General features: G+C 33.0%; 1 protein-coding gene across 6 annotated transcripts in view; it reads right to left on the reverse strand.

The window, feature by feature from the left end:
• Positions 1-26,738, reverse strand: part of LOC143199943 (multidrug resistance-associated protein 1) — a 71,409-nt gene that overhangs the window by 29,306 nt on the left and 15,365 nt on the right. For all 6 annotated transcript variants that reach the window (XM_076410143.1, XM_076410141.1, XM_076410139.1 and 3 more), the window contains exons 4-7: positions 11,943-12,136; positions 11,700-11,885; positions 11,426-11,643; positions 10,952-11,367 (exon numbers count right to left, since the gene is read on the reverse strand). In XM_076410143.1, the coding sequence (XP_076266258.1) occupies positions 10,952-11,367; positions 11,426-11,643; positions 11,700-11,885; positions 11,943-12,136 (1,014 nt within the window). The remainder of the gene's footprint in view (positions 1-10,951; positions 11,368-11,425; positions 11,644-11,699; positions 11,886-11,942; positions 12,137-26,738) is intronic.

Here is a 26,738-nt window from a genome sequence, read left to right on the forward strand (position 1 = left end):
AGTCAATTACTTGATTTTTACAGATTTCTTCATCAGTCACCTACTGATTATAATAATAAACACAAATATTTTTACAGTCTTTTGCTTTCAGATTAGTAAATCAATTTATATTATATTATTATGTATATTATGAAACATAACATTATGCAACAAGAACTTGCAGCTCACCTAGTAAGCCACCCAAACAAGTTTTTTTTCCAAAAAGCTCCCAAAAAAATGGAATAAATCAAGATGGCTTCATATACGACTGATCATTTCCTCGAGCCTTAGAGATTATACTATTATACAATAAGTTAAACAAATATACACGCATAAATGTAATGAAAGATTTACAGTTAAAACTAGCTGACCACAATTACATGTACATATACCCGAAGAATTGTATATGGAACTATTGAATTACGCCCAAAAGAAGACATTGTGATGCGACAATCTATCATAAAAGTATACAAGGATGATCATCCAGCTTAGGATGAATGATGAATGGACGCAGTTCACAGTATTTAAAGTACAGTAATATATCCCCAAGCTCTATGAAGAACTACTCAAGTAACATACGAAGCAATATGCACAGTACCTTGGAAGGAGCCTCAACAGAAAATTTAAAAAAAAAGCAGATAAGTTATCATTTATTACATTAAAATCTTAATCAATCCTTAGGCGAACATTTAATGTTAAAATTTCTGATAGTTATTTTACAAGAGAAAAGAATGTATATGTGTAAATTTCACTATGTAGACATAGTAAAACCTTAAAATAAGAATATTATCTTTATTTGGTGGCACAAAATGTATAAATGGAGTCATCAGGCTATTCATCCGTCAATGAAAGGGACAGAAATTATATAAAGAGGTATGAATTTGTATTTACTGCATGATGTATTTTGTATATATATATTATTGCTATTTTGAAGGTGAAATATTTGTTAACTGGGTTTAAATTATTTCAGATACAATGGCTAAGTAATATGAAGAAATACAAGTGCAAGATGATTTAGATGGAAGAGTCACGGTCGTTATAAGACCTCTTATTATGCTAGTATATTTTCAAATTATAAAGTAAAAAATAAACTTGCTAACAAGCACATTTGAGACATATCTTGGAAGAAATGAAAGAATAATACCTTAAAACTAGTGATATATCTGCTGTCTAAAGAGTGACATAGGTAAGTGACTCTTTTCTGTAAAACTACTGTCTTTAATGAGTTTTACTTCAAATTTTAGGTCGAAGATGTGGTTCATATTGGAAAGAAGCTAAGAAGTCTTCGGTGCTCATTTCACCACATCTAAATTTACCATACCAATCCCTGATAGTTGATTTTCCTGGGGTAGTATCCGGAAGATCGGCATCAAGCCAAGTTTTTGCTTCAACTGTATTTTTTCCCTTCAAAAAGCAATATTTTTGTTAACACGCGAAATTCCTTTTTATCCATTTTTTCATAATAGCAAAAGTTGCTTCACTCAAAATGCTATAATTCAGAAACTAATGATCCGACAACTGTCAAATTTATACACGCATCTTTTGAGTGTTAGGACTAACTAAAAAACATATGGATTTAATTTTAGTAGCCCCATCTATGTGTCAGGGCGGGGACTTCAATTGATCTGTTATTACCCGTATGTTGAACACGTAGCGGCGATTTCGGATATTATTGAAGGGTACTTTGAATCATTCAGACCAGTGTTCAATTCCGACGGGCCACCATCGACTTCCCAAGCCTCGTCTTCAGGTAAAACCAGCGTAGCTCCCATATTATCCATTGTATTTCATATTTTTATTTAATGCTAATAAATAAGGGCCGCATAATGTAACAATAACTGTTTATATCGTGTTAACTCCATTCATAGAGCAATGCCAGGTGTATTGTAATGTTAAAATATGTTAAATTATTTTTGTTTCATTATTTCATTTACATTAGAATGTTGCTATATGTCAAAGCGAAAATAAACTAAAAGTCAAAGTTGATGCGACAACATTACGACTTTGTAACGTCATACTTTTTGATGACGTGTGTTCACTCTTATTTTAGACGGACAATTTGTACTGTAAAAGGCAGTAGTAAATTATCCAGCTAATAATTATCTATTTTAAATTGTTAATTATTCACCACAAATACACACTAAATTAATGATAAAAAATAAAATTAGGACATGTCTGTGTGTTAAATGTGTTAAAGAAGACACTTTTATTTTCTTTACTCCAATCTCTGAAATGTTAACATAATGAGCCACGTTTGAAATCTTCTACACCTGTATAATTACATAGCATTATTCAACATTGCGTTAAATGTAATTGCTTTATGTTTATCTAAAATATTTACTGAATCTTAACACTATACCTTTGAATCTAATAAAAACAACATTATTAATACGTTATTAGATCGAGATGAATAATTACAAACAACAGTTAGACAAAAGTGATATCAAGGAAGTAATATGAAAACAAACATTAACTGATGACACAGCTGTTTTCTTTTTTTTGTGTTCTTACTGGTATTTCCCACTGCAAAATTGGTTGTTTGATTTGTTTCATTTCGCAAGGTCACCCATTATGATATTTGGGTCCTTGAATAAGTTTTCCCTGTTTTCTAACAGATAATATTACCAAATTGCGTGCGTGTAATTTACAATGACATCTATATCTATAATCACATACGGCGGTAATTAATAAATAGTAAGACAAGACGTAAAAATCATGATGTTAGAACAACCATCGGACAAATGACAAAAGCAATTCATCTTTAAAGAGACGTGCTTCCCAACTATTTCAACAAAAGATCACTTTATTCAACTTCGACCTCCGTCACAAACACGGAACTATAGAAAAAATGTAGATATGTAAAAGCGTATTATTTTTTAATATAATTTTTTAAATTCATCTCTAAAAAAACGAACAAAAAAGACACACTTGTGGTTTGAGGAGCTGGAAATCTCAGAATCGACCGTTAGAAAGTTTACGTTAACGCTAAAACATCGATCTTATTTTAAGGGTAATTTGATATGTTATTGGTGCGTTTTATGTTTCTGGGAAAATTGAGATACCGAGGTTGTCCCCTCTGCTCGATTGGGATGTGCCACCCTTGCAGACACCCAACACCCAACACACACAAAACCTTTTATTCCATAAGAAAATGTGATTCTTCCGCCCTTACGTATAAAACTTGGTTTAATGAAAAAATGTGGCCATGGAAAAAATGGAAAAGGATGTTTGTATTTGAAAATTATTTTCTTTAAATTAAGTGATGCTAATAACTAAAAGAAAATAAGACACAAATAAGAAAACTTATAAAAAACAATGAATTCGATGAAAATCAGATCACGGAAGAGTTAGCGGCTTTGTTATCTCTAAAGAAAGTAATTCCTGAATTTTTAGAACGCTGAAAATGTCGAGTTTCAGTGAATGATTTATTACAAAAATGTAAAACGATGGGGTGCAGAATATCTTTACAAATACAGTTCTTGCATTCCCATTTCGACTTTCTCCCCCAAAATCTTGGAATGGTGAGTGACGAAAAAGGTGAACGCTTCCATCGATATATAAAACAGATAGAAGAGCGTTTCAAGGAAGATGGAATGCAGAAATGTAATCAGATTACTGCTGGTTTCTAATCAAAGAAGTTCACAATAGGACAAGTTAATATTTCGTCATTTTATTTCAGAATGTATACATAAACGAAAATGTCGACCTTTGACCTTGACTTTTTTAGCAGGCGTGGAATCGATGTGGACTTTTTTTCTTTATAATGAATCCAAGGTCTCAACCAAAATTCAACTCTAACGCAATTTTAGTAAGTAATTTAAAATGTCTAAATTGACCATAATGGTGTAAAGCAAACTTTAAAAGAAGCTCGTGAAAATCACTTGCTTCAGTTTCTCGCATAAAAATCTGCGAAGTTATACAGTGACGGAGTTATGGTTTTATCAGAAAGGCAGAATAGTGAAAAAGACGACATCAAAACGGTATCAGTGATTACTGTTTGAGCATATAAATAATTTCGCTTTATAAAATTAATTAAATTAATTTTATTAGTAATTAATAACTCATAAAGCTTGTCTTTCAAAAAAAAAGAATTCCGTTAATACTTCACATACAGGTTCTGGCATTTCACTTCAATATCGACCCGCCATTATTAAAACCATATAATATATGCACACAGGCTACCTTTATTTAAAAATTGTCTATTGGTTTTACTTAAGCAGATATCACACTTTGCAAGATTACCCAATATTATGTAAAATCTAAAAAAATATCATGTTTTAGTTTTTTTCAAGTTTTAGTTTAATCAATGTTCGTTACATTTGTGATGATATAACGTTTACCTCGCAGTATAAGTCAAAGAAGGCTTTCTCCCGAGGGAATCTTTATTGAACACAAATACGTCAACTTGTAAAGAATCCTGCTGGGAAAATAGGATTTTGTAGAACAAAAAGATGATAAGTACACTCAGTTGGTAACAGGAATTAAAAAAAAACTATCAATTAGGATGCAACATCCTTAAAATTTCATTTTCTCTGCTACAATCTCAATGTCAGTTACAAGCTACAAGAATAAAGGAGGTTCAATCAAGATATTTATGTGACGATACGATAAAGGTGATGCAGAGACCACTTATAAGATCCAAAGATGATCTCATAAGCCACCAATTGATTGTTTGTAGATCGAATCATCTAGTAGGTGTTTCCACAATTAAGAATATAAATATCATAAAAAAAAAAGAAAAACCATACTTCTATTGTATATCGCAAAAACTAGAGCTAGTAAAACTTGTTTTTTGATTATTACATTTTTCCTTCCAACAGAAATTATGTAAACAATATTATGTAAAATCTACTTATTCTGTGATAATCAGAGCCCCGACCATTAGTCATCGTTTTAAGTGAAACATAATTGATAAAAACAAATCGAAGGGAACTGTTCTTGATTAGAACATATAATCACATCCGTCAAAGTCATCTCCGAATTTAATAGAATACTGAGAACTCTAAAGAAGAAAAAATAGTATCACGATTTAGTTTGAAGTTATATTCAAACAATTCCTATCACATTAATTATGAGATATAAAAAACTCTGTTAATACAAATTCGATAAGACCACATGATTGTAACACAAAAAAATCGAACGAATATTTTTAAATTGATTAATTCCAAGTATTCATGGAACTGACTAGGAAAAACCAACACGACTTTTAGCTGTAAATTTACATATATATATGCTCATATATAATACGTATATAAAATGTATAAAATATTAACATATAAGGTGTATAACTAAATTTTAACAGACTTTCGCCATATTTATTTCCTATAAAATTTAGTGAACTTTGCGAATATTTCCACAAAGGAAGGTAGCAGTCTTGGAGGTTTTCAGTGTCTTATTTGCCTACGAAATAGACTGCGAGAGGAAACATTTCAAAATCTTCTGATCAGTAAGTTACCTTTTCTTGTGAAGTCGTTTAGTTTCCAGTGGTTCATAACAAAGCATCCCATCTCATATATCACTAGATACACAGGAGAACTTTCATTTAAGGAATGCTCTGTTTTGATCGAGTATTAGATTATCCAACCCAACGACATTTTACATTTAAAATTGCAGTAACAGCTTCCAAGTTTTGATTTTTTTTACTAGTTGTAAACTTCATCTGAGCTTCAAGTTCATGTTGCATTTGCAGTGAATCTTCATCCTGCAGAATTTGCAATTATACATTTTAAAACATTCAGCCATTGAAAGCAAAAGCGCGATTTTAAAACAATAATTACACGTTCCATAAAATATAATGTACACATCCTGAAATAAAAACATATCCAAAATGTGTAAATATTTCCATCTACTGCCAATAAATATTCAAAAATAATGCTGGATACACTTCCCAACAATGTACATGTTTTGTATACAAAAATTCCCTATTTTCATCCACTGAATTTAAAAAACACAATAACAAGGTATCAATTAGCTCCAGTTTAGAGGTACAAATGAAAAGTAACATTTGTTATTCGATATTGACACACCTGTTAACTGTCAAAATATAAATAAACTAGCTCGTTGAAGGTCACAAAATGGTGATACTATTGATGTAACGGTGAGTTTCTTGCTGTATTTCGTGCAAAATATCATGTTTTAGATTTTTTCAAGTTTTAGTTTAATCAATGTTTGTTACATTTGTGATGATATAACGTTTACCTCGCACTACAAGTCAAAGAAGGCTTTCTTACCGAGGGAATCTTTATTGAACACAAATACGTCGACTTGTAAAGAATCCTGCTTGGAAAATAGGATTTTGTAGAACAAAAAGATGATAAATACACTCAGTTGGTAACAGAAATTAAAAAAAAAAACTATCAATTAGGATGCAACATCCTTACAATTTCATTTTCTCTGCTACAATCTCAATGACAACCAACAAAAATGAAGGAGGTTCAATCAAGATATTTATGTGACGATACGGTGAAGGTGCTGCAGAGACCACGTACAAGATCCAAAGATGATCTCATAAGAAACCAATTGATTATTTGTAGATCGAACCATCTAGTAGGTGTTTCCACAATTAAGAATATAAATATCATTAAAAAAAGAACAACCATACTTCTATTATATATCACAAGAACTAGAGCTAGTAAAAGTTGTTTTTTGATTATTACATTTTTCCTTCCAATAGAATGTGAGTAGAATTTTACTCATCAAGAGAAAAAAAATGTACAGTGATTATGGAAACTTATTACGACATTGTAATGATCCTATTTGGTGAAAGAAAAGTATCAAAATCAATATGATAATATCAATAGCTCGAATTGAACAAATCTATAATTAAAAAGTAACAGGTCAATTGAAAAGTCCCCGGCCTGAGACATAGATGGCAAAATCCATATGTTTCTTAGTTAGCCCTAACCCTCAAAAGATGCGTGTATAAATTTTACAGCTGTCGGATCATTAGTTTGTGAATTATAACATTTTGAGTGAAGCAAGTTTTGTTATTGCGAAAAAATGGATAGAAAGGAATTTCGCGTGTTAATAAAATATTGCTTTTTGAAGGGCAAAAACACAGTTGAAGCAAAAACTTGGCTTGATTCCGGACACTGCCCCAGGTAAATCAATCATCAAGGATTGGTATGCTAAGTTTAGACGTGGTGAAATGAGCACCGAACATCGCGAACGCAGTGGACGCCCAAAAGAGGTAGTTACCGACGAAAACATTTAAAAAATCCTCAAAATGATTTTGAATGACCGCAAATTGAAATTAAATGAAATAGCAGACACTCTAAAGATATCAACTGAACATGTACATAATATCATTCACGAATATTTGGGTATGAGAAAGCTCTGTGCAAAGCGGGTGCCGCGAGAGCTCACTTTGACCAAGAACAACGACGAGTTAATAATTCGGAGCAGTGTTTGAAGATAATCAATCGTAATAAACCCGAGCTTTGGCGTCGATATGTGACAATGGATGAAACATGGCTCGATCATTTCACTCCGAAGTCCAATCGACAATCATCCGAGCGGACTGCACACGATGAACCTGTGAACTGTGTGAACAGTGGACTGGCAAGGTTATGGCGTCTATATTTTGGTATGCGCATGGAATAATTTTCATTGACTACCTTGAAAAAGGAAGGACCATCGACAGCGACTATTACATAGCGTTATTGGACCGTTTCAAGGACGAAATCGCCGAAAACAGCCACATTTGAAGAAAAAGAAAGTGTTGCTTCACCAAGACAATGGACCGTGTCACAAGTCAGTGAAAACTCCTTATTCTCCAAATCTAATGCCCAGCGAATATTTCCAAAAAAAAGAATGCTCTCAATAGAATGCTCGCTGGGAAGAAATTTTCGTCGAATGAAGGGGTAATCGCCGAAACTATTTTTCGAGGCCTATTTTGAAGCAAAGGACAAATCGTTGAGGACCCAAAGGAATCGCAAAGGACACCCTTGAAGGGAATTATGTTGAATTAAAAAAAACTTGCCAAAAAAATTGTTTTACTATGGTGGATACTTTTCAATTGACCTGTCATATAAGTGTATAGTTGAGGGATATTTTGAAGATCTTAGAAGTTCTATTCAAAAATATCTATCAAACTAATTAAAACACATGCTGAAAAAATATTATATTTTTCCAACTATTTATGTATTTACAGTCCACGTACCTGTGAATATAAAAAGGTAATATTTTGTTAATATATATAATATATAGGGCATACCAAAATCCATGCAAAATTTACATTGTTGGCATCGATTTTTGCCATTTTTGACCTTCAATAAATTGATTGCCATGTCTCTATGGCAACCATCATTAATTAAGTAGGCAAAATTGTCTGTTTTTAAAGGCTGAAGATTATAAGAGTAAACATCTGTCAACAACATAATCTGCAAATATTAACGAATTTTGAATCAATATTCCACATTTATTTTCTTACATTTGGAGTCGAGTAAATTGTCTAGTTGGCTTACAGGGAATTTGTCTTTAATTTAAAGAATCTAAAGAGAACATTGTTTTCGGAAGCACATGATAATGCATGATAATGGGTAAGACAAGTTGTCTGGAATGATTATGAAACCTTAAGAACGGTGAATTCTTCGTCGATGGCCAAATCGATATTTCTCAACAATGAGCCTCACCGCTGTAAATTACTTTGTTCCAACCATTAGCATCCATTTGCATCCATTGACGAACGAAGTGATGAACACTCACAGCTATAAAATCATGTAGCAATAGTAAGGTAGTTCGGTCTCAACCTTCGTAGAGTCAAGATGTGTTTATTCCCTTACCGAAAACAACTTTCTAGAAATATTACTAAAATACATCTATTTTATGACGATCTCAAGGAGTTCTCAGGTACGGATTACGGCGATACGGTCAACCTCAAGTGAACTGAATAAGTGCCGCGAAACAAAGAACGTTCCAAGTTCCGCGTTTATAATAATCGGACAGTGAAAACAAGAACTCTTGTAAAAATACATTACAAATATCAAACAAAATGGATCCAATTGCACTTGCAATGAATGAAAACAATGTGTTAAAAGCAACTAATCAGCAGTTAAGCCAAACACTGTTGGAATTATGTAATGAGCTTGAAGCTATGCGATTGCATATGCAAAGTCCGTTACAAAACATCGAGGGGACACCAGGAAAACGAGAAAATTATATAGAAGAATATTTCACCGACGAGGAAGAACTAGAATGAAAGGTAGGCGAACCACCCGAATGGACAGAAACGAAGAATAAAAAGAGGAAGGAGTCCGAGATGATACCTTCTCCGTTAGTAAGAAAACATCAAGGAAATATCGTACAGAACAAAAGGAGTAGCCACTAACTTGAGTACAGTTCAAAAATGTGTCAAATAATGACATTAAAGTTACTTGAACAAACGAAAGAGATTAGAGAATTATTAAGAAATATCGCATTCAAATGAAACAAAATAAAGAGTTAATCCTTTCCATATCAACTAAGAAGTGATGTGGCATAGAATAGTTATTAAGGGACTGCCGTCAACAAGTCAGGATTATATTAAAAGTGAACCAGAGGCTCACGGACATGAAATCGCGACCGTCACGCCTATAGTGAAAACAATGATAAACTCAAAAACTTATTAAGGCCCAAACCATTTATGACGTAAAATATCTAAAAGATTGTAAAATAAAAGTAGAGCCCCTGAAGGAAAATAATCGCATTCCCTAATGCACAAACTGCCAACAGCTTCAGCATACTGAAAATTTCTAGTAGTAATACATCAATTTGTAAATTAAGAATGTACTAAGCATATCTAAAATAAGGTGTTTTAACTGATAACTTTTTAATAAAATTTACTAGTCTACGATCTTTAGATCTAATCTAATTTTTTGACTGGGGTGTCCTTACTGATACTGACTTGACTGAAAAATGAGGGGTGCAAAATGTTAGTGAAAAATATTGAAAAAAATAATGGAAACCAGAATAACATTGATATGTTCATTTCATTATACTTTTATATTTGTCTGTTAGTAGTTTAATTTAGCAATTTAGTATACTATTTGCAGTAGAGATAACCCACATAAGATGAGATAAGTAAAAGTGCGGAGATAACACTTAAACAAAACAATTATAAAAAATATTTTTAAGAAAAAAATTGAACCGACTACAAAAAATAAATAAGGAACTGACTAAAATATAGAAAATAATAAAACTTAGGCCTTGAACACAAAAAAACGTACGTAAAATAAAATACGTACGTAATAATCGTTGTAATAACTAAATAAAAATCAGTTTGAAATACCAGTATGAGGAAAAGTAGGAATAAAGAAACGATGACTGAAATTAAGGAGCGCTTCAGGCCCCCGAGTCCACTACCTAGTCTAGGTGACTTGACAAATGTTCTAACTAAACAACAAAAAGTTATTGTCCCCGTCGGGAATCGAACCCACGACCTCCGTCAGGGAGCTAAACAGTTTAACCAGTACATCATAGTAGCAGTAGTGTACAATATTTCTACGACGTTGTATATGCTATAGTTTGTGCTTAAAATATAAACTGAATAGCTTCTGCATTGAACGACCTCCGATTTTCCATCACATCACCTCAGCAAAAACATTATACATAAATATCTGATTATTATGGAAAAAAAATGAAAACTTTGCATGTGCCTTGGAAATTTTTGGCGATTCCCTCGATTTCCTCCCCGTTCCCCAACAGATCCTGATTTACTTCCGATGGGACGACCTCGAAAGTGCAGTCTTTCGAATAAAAAAAAGAGTTTGAAAAATCGGCCCACAATTGACGAAGAAATCGGCGAACATACATTTAAAAAGAATACAGCCGTACATAGAACCTCCTCTTTTTTCGAATTCGGTTAATAAAATAAAATCGTTGAATTGCAATAATGTAATACGCGAAAGAATGACGCCAAAAGCAAATCTTGCATGAATTTTGAAAGGCTCCATCTATTACTGATCAATATTAACTAAACGATGACAAAACTTACCAAAAAGGGCGCGCACGACCATATAAACGAAGTGCCCGCGTTCAGATAGGCCGCCTGCTTCAACACCTTGATCTCCTTGTCTCTGATTTTCAGCACCTGGTTCTCAAAGCTAGGCTCCCACGCGTACAACTTCAGCACCTTGATGCCGCTCAACACTTCGTTCATCAGTTTAACTCGCTCGTCCTTATTTTTCATCTGCTTGATCTGGAGAACCTTGGACTTGTTGGCGATGAATCCGTTGACGGGTATGAGGATGATCATGACAGCGAGACCAGCCAGCACCGACGGACCCAGTTCCTGCCAGAGGAAGTACATGGACAGGCAAATCTGAAGAGGGGCCGACCAGATCATGTTGAGGTAGGCGGTGAGGTCCATGAATTTCTGAGCGTCCACCGCCATGAGGTTTACAATTTCGCCTGAGAGAAGAACAACCAATAGAAACGTCCCGTTAAATGATTAGAGTTGTAGTTTCACCTGCTGTTCGTTCTTTTCGAGCCTTGTTCGAGATTTTCAATGATTTTCGGTATATAGTCGAGACTAAAGCTGTTCTGATCCTCATACCAACCACGAACATCCTGTTGAAATACTGGGCGAGGAAAATCGTCTGAATGGTTGCAGTAAGAAACATAAGGACGGCGTAAAATGGACCATGCCAGGTGTATTCGCTTCCTTTCACGAAATTGATGATTAACCTGAAAAAAAAGGCATCAACTCTACGTACTCCCACATAACACCTCAACACTCATACCCCAGCAGCTGAGGATTGACGAAAGTCAACAGGTCCTGCACCAATTTTAACGCCGCTCCAAACAAAAACATAGGCCCGAAGGATTTCAATAAAGCCGGCAAGATGGACGCTTCTTTCTTTTTGGCTGGTACGAACTCGATCTGTCCGGAATCAGATTTAAACTGAGCCTTGGCATGAGCTGGAACCCTGCAGAAAAGACGCACTGTCAATAAAAATGCAAAAAATAAATGATTCGAGATTCACCCTTGCGATTTCAAAACGGTTTGATGCCAGTGCTTCTCGAAAATGGGCACTACCTCAGCGGCGGAGTCTTCGTGGTTCATGTCCCAGAGATCATCGGCCTCCAGAGGTTTCCGGAATCCACGCCAAGACATTTTATCGAACCAGGCGAATACCATCCTGGACAGGAAACTGGCTCCTTCTTCTGGGCAGGGATTCTTTAAAAAAAACAAAATTATTTAGTTGAGAACATCAAAATCATCAAATATTAAGTTATCGCATATTTTTTTCTTTCAGAATTGAACGTTGGTTGTTTCTTGAGATGTCGTCATTTTAGAGAGAGATTTTTTTTGAGAATTATAATCAGATAATGATATTTAAACAAGTGCCATGCCTAGCAGTCCGAAAAAAGAAATGTACAAGCGGGATTGTATTTAAAAAGTGAACTTTCTAGTTGATAGAGGTACTTACAACCTTTCGAAAAAGAACCCAATCTCAAGCATCGAGAAGACAACATCAATCTCCAAAAAAATCTGGTCGTTATCGTTATCGGTGAAATATTGGAAGTATTCGAAAAATCAGATAAAATACCATGCAACCTCGTCCCTCTCACAAAGCGCTGATTATCCTATACGTGTCTGCAGTTTCAAGATAAATAATATGAATTATATCTTCATGCAACATTTTGAGGACAAATTATTAGCCACCACCCCTAATTGGATCGGATATGTATACGACACCTTAGTCAACTGAAATCATGGAATGAAATAACGCAACTAGTTTCTAATTCATCTAAACTCTCAAAATCCAAATGTCCAATTTATCACGATAGCCGAGAATATTTCCTTCCTTAGAATGGATACTACTAAACTACCTTTTCCAGAGAGTTGGCATGATATCTCAACTATCACCTTTTATTCTTCATAATTTACAGAATAACTTCATAATCACATCCAACCCTGATCACTTAGAGAGGGAGAACATCACTTTAAACATATCTTTCCTCGGGAATGGATACAGCTTAAGGGAGATAAATAAAATCTACCAAAAAAGCAATAAGATCCGATACTCACATACCCTAAAAAAGAAAGAAATTCTCTTTGGCAAGATATTAAAGGAATATAACATCAAAATCATCTTCAAATCACACAACATGGAATGGATAATGGCTACAACATTTAGTTCAACAAAATCAAGGTCGTAACCACCCCACAAGGCTATTTTGTAAGAAAACATCGAGAATGTCTTGAAATGTATAAACACCAAAACCGTCTCATCGAAGATAGGGGTTTTTAATTATTCAAGATATCATGAGAAAGCAAGGTCCTAATCGGTTTTTCACTCAGCCATGGTAAGAACTTGATAAACTATCATAACCTAAGTATCAGAGCTTCTGCCCTGAAGATAAAACCCCTAACGATAATGAAATTTAGACTAGTTTTAGTCAATAACACTACTCCGCTCAGGAAGCCAATAGTTCATATTTAGTAGTGTTGGGAACAATCGACTGAAATCGACTATCGACTGTTCAGTAATTGACTACATTTTACTATCGACTATTTCAGTCGCTATTTTTGGTTCGACTGTTTTTACTAGTACCTGTTTTCAGTCGCTATTTTCGGTCCGACTGACTTTATTACTATTTACTATAGACTGTTTCAGTCGTTTACTTTTAGTTACTATTTTCGGTTCTACTAGTTCATTCCGAGATTATAGATTCATCCATAGTCTTTTAACATTCCGGCCTTCCGTCCTAGCCGCGACCTTGAAAGTAATGCGCTGAGTTTATGCTTATATAGATTTATATGTAACATATGTGGTTTTATGTTTTTTTTTTGTGGTTTGCTTGTGAATAACTATATATTGCAAATTAATATAGCAGAATTTTGGAACGCTAGTTTTCAAGAGCAAAAAAACTAATTTGTAAATGATAAAGAGTAAGATACTTTTGACTGGCATAATAGGTAATACTTTGGACTGGTACAATAGGTAATACTTTTTTGATAAACTTTCACAATTTTTGTCCAAGCGTCTCGTTTGTCGAAACTTTTTTCCTAAAATCTTGAAAACTAAAATTAGGTTCCAAAGGTTTCAGAAATTGCATCAATCCAAAAGATTTGAAGAATTTTTTGGATTAGCAGTTTTTAAATTTCTTTTAAAAATATTAACTGTAAAGAGGCGTATAAAGTATTAAATATTTGTAATAAATACATTTTCTGATAGGAAACCTCTACTTTAATATTCAACAATTTATTTTGTTGGCTATTAAGAATGTTTTCAACTTTTAAAGCCCATTGAAATAATGACCACCGAGTTATCTGGTGAAAGATATCCCAACGATGTCTTTAATTATACGGTTAATAAGAGGACTGCAACATTCCATCAAATCCAGGTTTTTAACAAGTGAATGGGAAAAAATGGCAAAATTGTCTATTAGATGTCATCAATAAAAGACTGACAATTTTAGAAATGAATACGATATGCGGGAAATCCACATTTTTAGATCCTAGATTTAAAAAATCAGGATTTGGTATTGCAAATAATGATGAGGAAATACAAAAAGTTATCACAAAAGAAGTATCTTCCATTCTAACTTCAAAAAATATAAATATAGTTCCACAACTCGAAATTCAAGAGAAAACTACTAACCAAAAATGTATTGACATCTGGAGATATTTTGATAAAAAGATTGCTAGAATGAAAGAAGTAATTACTCCCAGTACTGCAGCAACTTTACAGATTTAGCAGTATTTGGAAATTCTATTTATTAGGCGTTTAGAAAACATATTGGATTCTTGACAAACGTATAAAATGAAACTAACTGAATTATATCAGTTACACGTAAAATATTCCTCTATACCGGGAGAAAAGTTGAACATGATAATATTCACAGTAATTTAAAAATATTTCCGTTCAAAAATAAATAAAACTTTTATTTAAAAAGGGTTTGGTAGTTATTGTACGATCATTTTAGGTTCATCATGAATTAGTACTATTTATATTTATTATGTTATGTTATTTAAAAATAGCAATTAATATATTAAAACATGATAAAACATTTGTAGTGTTATTATTCCATTCCTACAAATCCACAGAACAATCAGTATAAAAGTAATCATATTTCCTTTAAAATTATATTATTTATTACATGATAATTGAAATTAGTTTTCTTTCCTTTTCTTTTAAAGTTATCACGTGAATGATATATATATATATATACATCTCTGTTTCGCTTATACTACCATTGGAGAATATAAAGACATTTAAAATTAACTGCTCTAAGCATTCATCTCCTTCCTTTCCTATCTCACATTTTATACAGACAAGAATTCTTACATCTTCGTCAGACATCACGAATGGATAAAAACAGTCGAACCGTGCATTTGACTGAAAATAGTAATTACTATTTTCAGTCGCTATTTTTTTACTATCAACTGTTTCGACTGTTTTGCCCAACGCTAATATTTAGTAATTTTGTTGACGATATAGCAAATCCAATGGCTGAACTGTTTTTTGGCTGTATTCATTTAGGGATATTCGACATATCTAAATCATCATCTCTCTTATCAAAGGCAGGAAATAGCAACTTGTTAAACGGCGTGGATTTCAAAGCATTGATGTTTTCTAATTTGAATAGTTTATGGCTAGAGGTCTTTAAGCACCTTCAATTGACCTTTTGCGACCTTAAAGCTTCAAGTGCGATACTTTTGCCGGAACTCCAATGAACTATACCATGGAATGCGTCGACTAACTGCGGAACGATTAATAATTAATTTAATTTCGGTTAATTGAGTGAATTCAAAAGAGAAAATACTACCTCATGATCGCCGCGGAATCGACGACGCCAATTATAAAATGTGAAAAAGTTTAGAACACAAAAAACTTTTGTTTTACTTTAAAATATTATTTGTAAAAGCGAGTTTTACTTGATTATATTTTCTCGATATTTTTTTCCTAAAACACAAACAGAGACATGTACCGTTCAAGGAAGTCATAAATCGTTCTGAATATCTGCAGTACTTAGAATTCCATCTCGTAGTTCTATATTTTAGACATTTTAATTTTTGCGTCCTTTTTCCACTACGTTCTTCGTATTCAGTTTATTTTACTTGTTTTATGTCGTCCAAGCTGACTTTCATCAAATGGTGAGTTTGTTCACAGAGTATTCCAGTTTTCTCTTTTTATTTATCATTTATTATTCATTAAATCTCGATGTTCTAATTATTATTTTATATTTATTGGCGTTCATTTCTCATATTCTATTTATTATTGTCCATTTGTTATTCTTTATTTATAATTCTCTATTTATTATTTTGTACTTGTTATTTTCTATTCATTATAATTTACTTATTTATTTATTTATCCATCCATCGTTATATATTTTATTCTAATCTATTTTATTACTTCTTCGAATCGTCGTCTATTATACTACGAATATTACGAATTATATTCTCCATAATTCTTGGACTTATGGTCTATGGATAAGTTGATGCAGACATAAAGGCCAGTGACAGTGGTTTCTGCTGGCTCTTCATGACAGCGCATCTAGCGTGTGGCTTTTAGTTGTTCTCCCTTGTACGCATTGCTTATCCATCATAGCTGGAGCTGGAGAAATGAGTGCTCTATTAACAGTACTGTTCATTTGTTTATTTATTTTGAGAATTTAGCTTAATCCTAGCGAGGAACGTTAATGAACCTTGAACCTTAGTGACAGATTCCTTGCTTGATCTCTTGCACGTCATTATTTTTAGTAATGGAACATAAGCTAGTATGTCGTGTGTTAATTTCCCTTCGTACCATGTGCACATGTCATACTACATCCAAGTACAGTTTATCATTGCTATCAATTATTACTATTATCCATTATATATTGTTTATTGGTTATATACATCCATCATATGTGGTTTATCTGATGCATACAAACGTGGTTCCTGCTGGCTCTTGGTGACAGCGTACTTAGCGTGTTTGTCTTTGGTTTTTTTCCCCTTGTATCGGAGTTGTGAGGAGAAGTGAATGCGCAATAGCAACAGAGTTGCTTATTTATTGATTTACACATTTACATATTTACTTATTTGTATAGTCAACATTGAGTTTTACCCTAGCGAGTACTACTAACGCTAATGACAGTATCTCGTGGGTGTCCTTCCCTTGATCTCTTTGCACGTCCATTATTGTTGGTGTTAGGGTATAAGCTGGTACCTCGTGCGTTATTTTCCCTTCGTACTATGTGTACATGTCATACATCATCCTAGCATAGTTTACCACTGCTCTCAGTTACCGCTATTATCTGTTTTATAATGATTGTCCATCAATTATTGACTACTATAGACTAAGATTATCGTTAACCAAACTGGTTAATCTATTATTTTATTGTCTACCATTGTCATCGTCTTTTATTGAGATTATCAATAGCATCCATTACCAGTATTTGTCGATATATTCAGTCATCAATAATATTATAGCTGTCAGTATTTTGACTGCCAGTACCGTTTGATTTTAATCACCTGATAATAGAAGTATCTAACTACATAATACTTCAATTATATTTTAATTTCACATTTCCCATTGAAGATTGGTTGCTCAGGTACGTTTTTATAATGTCTGCAGAATAATCACCCTACCACCTCGACATGAAGATTCTCGCACGCTTATTTGCATTATTTATTTTGCCATCTATTGAGTAAGTAGTTGCTATATAATTTATTTTGATCTATGCTTTTATTTATTTAAGATGTTTAATTGTTTATTACTGTTTCCTTAAATATAATCTTTATTTTACGCCCTGGGTTGAACAACTCTACATATTTTATTTAAATAGAGAAGAGGGAAAGCGAAAAGGAAACTGAGGAAGCAGATCAAACCCATTTCACTCCTTCCACATGGCCGTGATAGCCATAACGGTTGCATGATATAACATATATCTATCCGAAGGACGAACAAACATTATTATAAGCAAACCTTTTATGTTCCTACTAATAGTACCATAAGTAGATTTTCGGTACTTTTGATCAATGATGCGAAATTAATTTCACCGACGTTCAAATTTATTGCTGTGATATCATGGACGTCTGACCACAGTAGTGAAACTGAATAAAAACATTGACCACAGTTAAGTGATTACTTTGTATGCCAGTCAAGACCCGGAGAACAGTGGTTTATTTATAATATAATATGTGTTTGTCGACTATGTTTGTACGGTTAAAGCTTATATGTTTAGATTTAAAAATCCTATGAAAAGAACAAATAAAAGTTAAAGCAGGATCAGCTCGTGCGAAAAAGAGAACCAATGAATTTTTAATCAAGTGTTTACCGTTACTCAGTCGGAGGAAGGTGAATTCTAGAATCTAAGGACCACAATTCTCTGAAAAGCCTAACCGAGCATTTATCTCAATTCAAAGTACTGTTATCGAAAATAATACTGTTTCCATCCAATCAAAAATATTTATGGGCTAAGCGACCATCGCTATCTTTTCCTACAAAAAATTTTTTAATTAACCTAATTACCTATTTCTAATAAAAAAAACTATATACTTTTTTATTTATCAAATAAGCGTGTTTAATATACGTTTAGGCGTCTTTCGATTCCCATCGAAATCTAATTATAAAAAACCAAAGCTTCTAATATTTACAGTTTGCCGTAATAAGATTATAGATATCTGATATTAAATTGCTTGCATATATATTATTCGGCGATATCTGTTTGGTGAAAATAAAGTATAAGAGTATACAACAAATTCGATGGTTTGATATTTCTCTACATAAGATAACAGTTTTCCATTTAGTATCGCTGAGTTATTCAGTATATACAGACGCTAATTTTCGATATTTGAATACTTTTGTTGTTTACCCATCTCTGAAACCCATCAAACACTTTTAGAAACTAATTGTGATGCTTTATCCCCAACCTAATTAGAACTGCCTGGATGATTTTAAAAAATAGAAGGTGATTTATTGAAAATTCCGCTTGAACCCTCAAAAAGTTTCCAGACAACTTAGCAGTCGTTTCCAAGCGTTTACATGTGATAGGAGAGGTCCAAATGGAGAGAAAATAGCTAGCACACTCTGCACGAGATTAGTTAAACCTCCGAAGCCGATCAAACACTTTTAGAAACTAATTGTGATGCTTTGTCCTAGCACACGTTACACAAGATTAGTTAAGTTAATGATTGAATGTTCTCATTTTTAAAAATTAATCTACAAGATGAGCAAATTGTTACCGCGTAACTATTGTCAATTGCTGGAGTCATATTTATTCGGAAGAAAATTTAGAGTATCGCACGAAATGGCGTTCTCGACATTTAAAAATATCTCGGCTGGAGTTCCACAAGATAGCGTCTTAGGACCTCTCCTGTATCTGCTCTACACTGCTGACATTCCAACAACAAAAGAAACACTTCTTGGAACCTTTGCTGATAACACAGTTATTATGGCAAAAGATATATCTCTGCCTAGGGCAATAGAAAAAGTGCAAGTGGCAGTCAACAAAATCTACAAATGGACAAACGATTGGAAAATTCAACTTAATAGCTCCAAATCTGTCCACGTTAATTTTGCATTAAGGCGAAATAATAAAAACTTAATTATATCACTCAATGGATGCCCGATTCCTCAAGCAGAATACCTTGGAATCCATCTTGACGGTAGATTAAATTGGAAGCATCACGTTAGACAAAAAGCAAAACACATTAAAACCAAAATAAAACAACTCTACTGGTTAGTCGGAAGATACTCTCAACTTGATCTAAAATCAAAGAGGTTGATCTATAATACAATTATAAAGCCAATTTGGACCTATGAGGTGCAAATATGGGGTTGCACTAAAAATTCAAATCAGTTAGTCATACAGCGCTGTCAAAACAAGGTTCTTCAATTGATTACCAATGCCTATCGCTATGTAACCAATGAAGAACTGCACGATGACCTGGAAATCAAATGGATTTGCGAAGTTGTGCAGGATTTCGCCTTGAAACACGAAAGAAGATTACTAAATCATACTAACGTGGAAGCAATAGAACTGCTGGACAGCGCGCAGGATGTCAGGAGATTGAAACGAACAAAACCATACGAACTTGTGTAAACATTTAGTGTGTATTATTAGTGTAAACTATAGCTATAAGCTAATAATTAATAAATAATTATAATTTTATAATTGAGGAATACATACTGATGTATTTTCTTGCACTCGTCTTGCTTGTTAATTAATCCAAGTACATAGGAAAAGTAGTAATAAATTAATTATAGATTAAGACTGTACTAAGCGTATCTAATAAAGATGTTATAAAAAAAATTAAATAATAAAAGACATCGAATAGTTGGGAATGATTATTGGAAACAATAATAGATACGATCGTTAATATAAAATTAATTTTCTAATTATAAACAATAGTCATTATAAAAAAATGCAAAATCAAATGTAACAATACATAATATAAAGCTATCTATATAAAGCTATCTTGATAAAATAACATAATAAATTTGCGTTATATTACCGATAAAATATAATACGATATAAATCATTGTAAGGCCAGATTCTATATAACTGTATATGTAATATCATAACGGTATTAATCGTATTTCAAAACCAATATCAATTAAAATAGCTATAAAGTAGGCTACTGTATCAACGAATGCTCTTATGTAATTTTAATACATTTAAAGCATATTATCTTCAGACTGATTTTTTGCGTATAAACACGTGGTATATCAGCGAACTCGGTAGACATGTGTTTAAATTATACAGAATATATAGAAGAGCAGAGTATGAGCAAATACAGCTCAAAGGTCTGGAATTTTTAACATAAAGTAAAGGGTAATATTACAGGACTGTACGAAAAAATTTTCGTTCTCCGTCCTAAAATTTATTTTATGATTTTCCGCATAGTTATGAACAAAAACGAAAAGAAAATACCTTTTTTGGTATAAAGTTTGCTTTTATAATAGTTTAGGGTACATTTTATATGGCTCGGTGAATGGAGGTAAAACGAAATGAAACCGTGGTGTTTACATTATGTGACTGTTATTTATTGAAGTAATATAGAAATGTGGAAAATACAAAATAGATAAAACGGATGGCAACGGTGTTACCTGGAGACGAGACTTGGGCAGTCGATGGTGGCACGTCTAAACCAAACGATGGTAAAAGTACAAGTACTGAATGAATCAAAATACCCTTCAATTACATCCCAGATATACGTCTCGGGGTTGCCAGATGTTGAACACGGGCGGGGTGCCAGCAGCGACAACAACTAGAATACGATAACGAATAGCTGGCAACCCCGAGACGTTTATCTGAGATGTTATTGAAGGATATTTCCGTAGATTCAGTAACCGACCATCGTTTGGTTTAGACGTGCCACCATCGACTGCCCAAGCCTCGTCTACAGATAACACATTTTTTACACATTTAGTACATTTTTTATATTGCCAATAAATAACAATGAACGCATAACTCTATGAATAAACGTCAGTTGGAGAAAGGTAAATTAAAATTAAAATATTGTAGGCCAAATCGAGATATATTCCTCTAGAACCACCGTTTTCATGAGGAACCATTTTTAACACGTCGACTGGCAACTACGAGATTGCGTTCTTTCCTAGGTTGACAAGTAGGAGTTATCTCGTCCTGTGTTTACTTGCCATTTTTCTGCAGCTACGATTAAACTCGAAATATATCAGTGCCAATATCGATAGATGGCTTCTGGGAAAATAACAAAACAATCAGTGCTGGCTTGCATGAACAGAATATTTATTAAAAACGAAAAAAAAAATTATAAAAATTAGTTCAAATTCAAGAAATAAAATATTATTTTAATGTTTGTGGAACTTTTTAAAACAATCTTCCACACAACGGGCTGGCTGCTCTTTACAGGGTGGAGAGAAATAATGCGTTTCTTGGCGATTTTTTGCTTAGGTGCATGCACGACATGGCTTTGTAGGACGCTGTTTTTTAAGGTGGTAAACTCTCTAAATAATGGAACGTCTAACGAAATAAGTTACTTTTTGAAAACATTTGTATATATGTCTTTATAAAATGTAATATTTATATCGACCCTCCAACTTTTCGTTACCATTTTTGTAGTACGATTTGTCCTTTGCACAAAATTGGCCCCAGTTTCGTCGATTATCTCTTCATCCGACGAAAATTTCTTCCCAGAGAGCATTCTTTTGAAATCTGAGAACAGAAAATAGTCGCTGGGGGCCAGATCTGGAGAATACGGTGGATGAGGAAGCAATTCGAAGCCCAATTCATGGATTTTTGACACGGTGCATTGTCTTGGTGAAGCAACACATTCTTTTTCTTCAAATGCAGCCGTTTTTCGACGATTTCGTCCTTCAAACTATGTATCAAACTATGTCCTTCCTATGTAATAGTCGGTGTTGATAGTCCTCCCTATTTCGAGGTGGTCGGGCTTCATGAAAATTATTCCATGCGCATCCCAAAATACAGATTGTTGCGTTTTACCACGCTTTGGAGCGGGTTTATCGTGTGCAGTCCACTCGGATGACTGAATAACTGGCCGATTTGACATCGGAGTGAAATAATGGAGCCATGTTTCATCCATTGTCACATATCGATGCAAAAACTCGAGTTTATTACGCTTGACCATATTCAAACACTGCTCCGAATCATCAACTCGTCGTTGTTTTTGGTCAAAAGTGAGCTCACGCAGCACCCACTTTGCACAGAGCTTTTTCATATCCAAATATTCGGAAATGATATGATGTACACATTCAGTTGATACCTTTAGAGTGTCTGCTAGTTCAATCAGTTTCAATTTACGGTCATTGAAAATCACTTTGTGGATTTTTTAAATGTTTTCGCCGGTAACAACCTCTTTTGGGCGTCCACTGCGTTCAGCGTCTTCGGTGCTCATTTCACCACGTCTAAACTTAACATACGAATCCTTGATGGTTGATGTTCTTGGAGAAATGTCCAGAAACTCGGCATCAAGCCAACTTTTTGCTTCAACTGTATTTTTCCCTTTTAAAAAGCAATATTTTATCAACATGCGAAATTCATTTTTATCCATTTTTTTCACAATAAAAAAAGTTGCTTCCCTCAAAATGCTATAATTCACAAACTAATGATCCGACAGCTGTCAAATTTATACACGCATCTTTTAATTAACCATTTATATACAATATATATTTACATTATTTTAACCACTACCAACTGATCAGTAGGAAGTGTGTCATATTCACAAAATTAAATTACGAACAAAACAAATCTAATTTGTTGCTCGTACCGACTTCCAAGTGATAGTAGTAGTTAAAATAATATTGTAAATAGATAAATAGGTTTAGGTAAGTATTAAGCTAAACTATATGTATATAGTAGAATATAAAATACGTGTAGTAGATAGGTTAAATAAGGATTTTCTTTATTTTTATTCAGTTATTGCAACGACTATTATCTACATATTTCATTTTAAAACGTTTTCATTTGTGTTAAAAATCTAAGTTTGATGATTTTTTAGTTTTAGTAAGCTTCTCATTTATTTTTTGAAATGGGTTTAATTTGTTTTTAAATATTTTAATGATATATTTATAAACAAACGGTAAAACGTGGAAAAAACATGAAAGATTCGTATTTGATTAAGTTACTAATCAAGAAAAAAAAGTATATTAGTAAATTTAAGCAACCTGATAAGTATCCATTGATCTTGTCAACATGTTTGTTTCTTGTGGTATATTAACTGCACTTCACTTCCTACAAAGAAACCAAATATTGGATACGCTCAAAATTACATGAAATGTTAGTGCTTTAAAAAAAAAATCTAAAATTCATCCAACGTAAATAATAACTACCACAAAATTCCAATATAAAAGTATATTTCTGGAAAACTTCGACAATCCTTTAATCAGTTTGATAACAGTATATTAGTGATAATCAACTTGTCAATTTAAAAAATATTACGAATGTTTCGTGGACTACAGAATGAATGTTCGTGTTTGAACCCAATAAAAACGACGACAGATCGTTAATCTTTGGACCATGATTAATTTTCATCAAGTCATCAGCTCGCTGCCTTCGTTTATCCATATTGCACAGCGTTCAAATCATACATTCAATATTTTTGACCTTAGTAACATCACAATGGCAATAGAAAAATACTGATTTTATGTAAACATTTTAGCAATGTATGTTTTTTTCTAAGTTAATAAAATAATTGTTTTTTATTACTAAGACTGAAATAAATAAAAAATATTGGATCTGTGAAAAACTTCGTGTCGTGTGATATATTTGCAATTTGCATATTTATGGATTGAATTTTGGCGATAAATATATAATAATAAATGTATTATTATTTATTATTTATTTATAGTACATTTATTATTACATTATATGTAATAATAAATGTACATATGAATTTGGTGACTGAATGTGATTTTATTTGATGAATGGGAAAATATTTAAAATAACAACTAAGGAAATTTGTTATTGTCAGTCTGGTAAAACAATCTTTTTCTTCCATTACAAAACTTAATCAACAGCAAATTGGAAACTTGGAAGACATTCTTTGGAAACAAATTATCTAGCAAGGATAACCCATATTTCTATTTCTCCCTGTAATATAAATAAATTGTATTCTTATTTTTTAATACTGAATTCATCAATTCATCATTCATTCAATATTGAATTCATCTACAACCAAACTGTTCATATACCAATAAATAAGAATAATACTATTATCCCATACAGAATAGACATAAAAAATAAATCCAATAAAAATTAATAATGTACAGACAAGAACAAGAACTTCTTTCATATAAACAAAAATATTTCATTCAAATAAATGTACGCCTACAAATCCTAAAAAAGGATTCTCGGTAAAACAAAACCAATTATATATTAACTAAATTATTAAGAGGATTTTATATGCAGTTATTTACATTATTTCATGTCATTCATCCAATGTCACCTATAAAAAACAAACCATTAATCTTTTGGTGGGTTTTATTTTTTATACATCAGGCACATTAATTGTAATTTTGCATCAGATCATTTAATGTTTGTCGAATAGAGGCTGATGCACTACAGACTGTTTTACTGGAAAATCGATCTTCTATTTCAACTATACACTCAATGAGATGGTTTCTATTTTCGTACACAACATTAATAGTCCGTATATTACTAATATATTATTAAGTTCCAACAGATTGGAGCCCCATGGGGGATCCTTGTGTTCACAATTTTGTGTAACACTTCTACTCGTGGGGTGAATTACTAAAAAACCCAGAAATGTCTTATATATTGCCTAAAAATGCAAGTACTTGATTATTTGCGGAAACAGCTCTAAGCAATGAAATTTAATTGGTACGCTTAACAGTGTCCATAGTGAGCAAAGAGATATTTTTTTCATTAATAGCCGCTTATCTTCGCTGCTCCATCATAGCTTTGTGCGAACAGTTTGTTGGGTGGATTTTGAATTAAAAGATATATAACGCTTAAAATTGTTTTACTAAGTGTTTTTGCATTTTATTTTTCAGGAATTAAGTAGTCCCAAAAACGCTCAATTAGCGCACCATCGCAAACATATCTAAAAATAACTACCAGTTGAGATTTTTAGGCAACATCAGTTGTTTCATCCGCGATGATGGCCAAAAATGAGGAATTATTAATTTCCTCAATTATTTGTGCATGACAAACTTCATTAGAGTGTTAAAGTGTATGCTATTCTAATAGATCGTTCTGTATTTCTTTGGAGGTGCCTTTAAATACTTAGGTACACACTTAAGAGTTGTATCTAGTTAAGCCAAAAATGTAAGTTCACGAAATATCTTCGAATTCTAGAAAATATCTCTTTCATCATGTCATCAAAAATTTCAAATGATGTTTAATACAACGTTGTCAGCTAACAGTCATTATAAGAGCGACAGCACTGCTGCCACCATGCTTAAACTCGATAACTAGAATCAATCTTGAACGCACAGCTTGAAGATCTGAGTTCAAGGCATCAAATAAAGTTAAGAAACGTTCTCATCCAAAAGTCGACCCGAATTTGTAAATTTGCGTAATTTAGCAGACCTCGTACGGTCACCAACAGACATTGATGATCAAAATACATGCAAGCACCTAATGGTATCGTTTAAAATAAAATGCCACATCTCATATTTAAAGGAAAAAACAGCCGAATACATCAACCTAGCTTTTTAATTACAATGGATACAGTTAAAACATCCTACAGCGTAATAGTAAGGTAGAAAAAAAACTGACGTACGTAGCCGAAATCGCGGCAATCATGCATGAATAAAACCGTGGATGACCCAACGAATTTTAAAACCGAATCTGTTCGAATCGACCGGAGATATAATCGTTACGACATCACAAGAAAAACAAGAAAATTATGACCAAACGACATAATTACACGTCCATAATAGCTCAAAGATAATGAGACAACACGAAATGAAAAACGGCGAGAATGGGGGGGGGAGAGAGGAGAAATCGGAAACTACAAACTGCTTTTGATTCACCTTGAACTTTAGCTAGGAACAGGCGGTGTTTATGATGAAGATTTAACAACTATATTATTTACAACACCGTTTTGTTTTTATAGTATTCATTGAATGGTTTCGAAAGATGGCGACATCTCCAATTATATCGATCCGACTTTATCGCAAGTATTGTTAAGTAACCAAAAAGTACTTAATATCAGGAACCGGTATCATATTCGAAACATTTGCGTCCCTTGCACGAGATAATTGATTAACTCTAATAAGTCCCTACCAAATTGAAAAATATATTCTCTCTAAAGAAACTAACTTTTGAGCATTTGACCGATTTGATATATTTTAATGTAGCTTTCTGTTATGGAGCAT

Source organism: Rhynchophorus ferrugineus, unplaced genomic scaffold, assembly GCF_030347505.1.
Source record: "Rhynchophorus ferrugineus isolate W39M unplaced genomic scaffold, kcgeb_rfMv2 rfM7, whole genome shotgun sequence".
Taxonomy (NCBI): Eukaryota; Metazoa; Arthropoda; class Insecta; order Coleoptera; family Curculionidae; genus Rhynchophorus; species Rhynchophorus ferrugineus.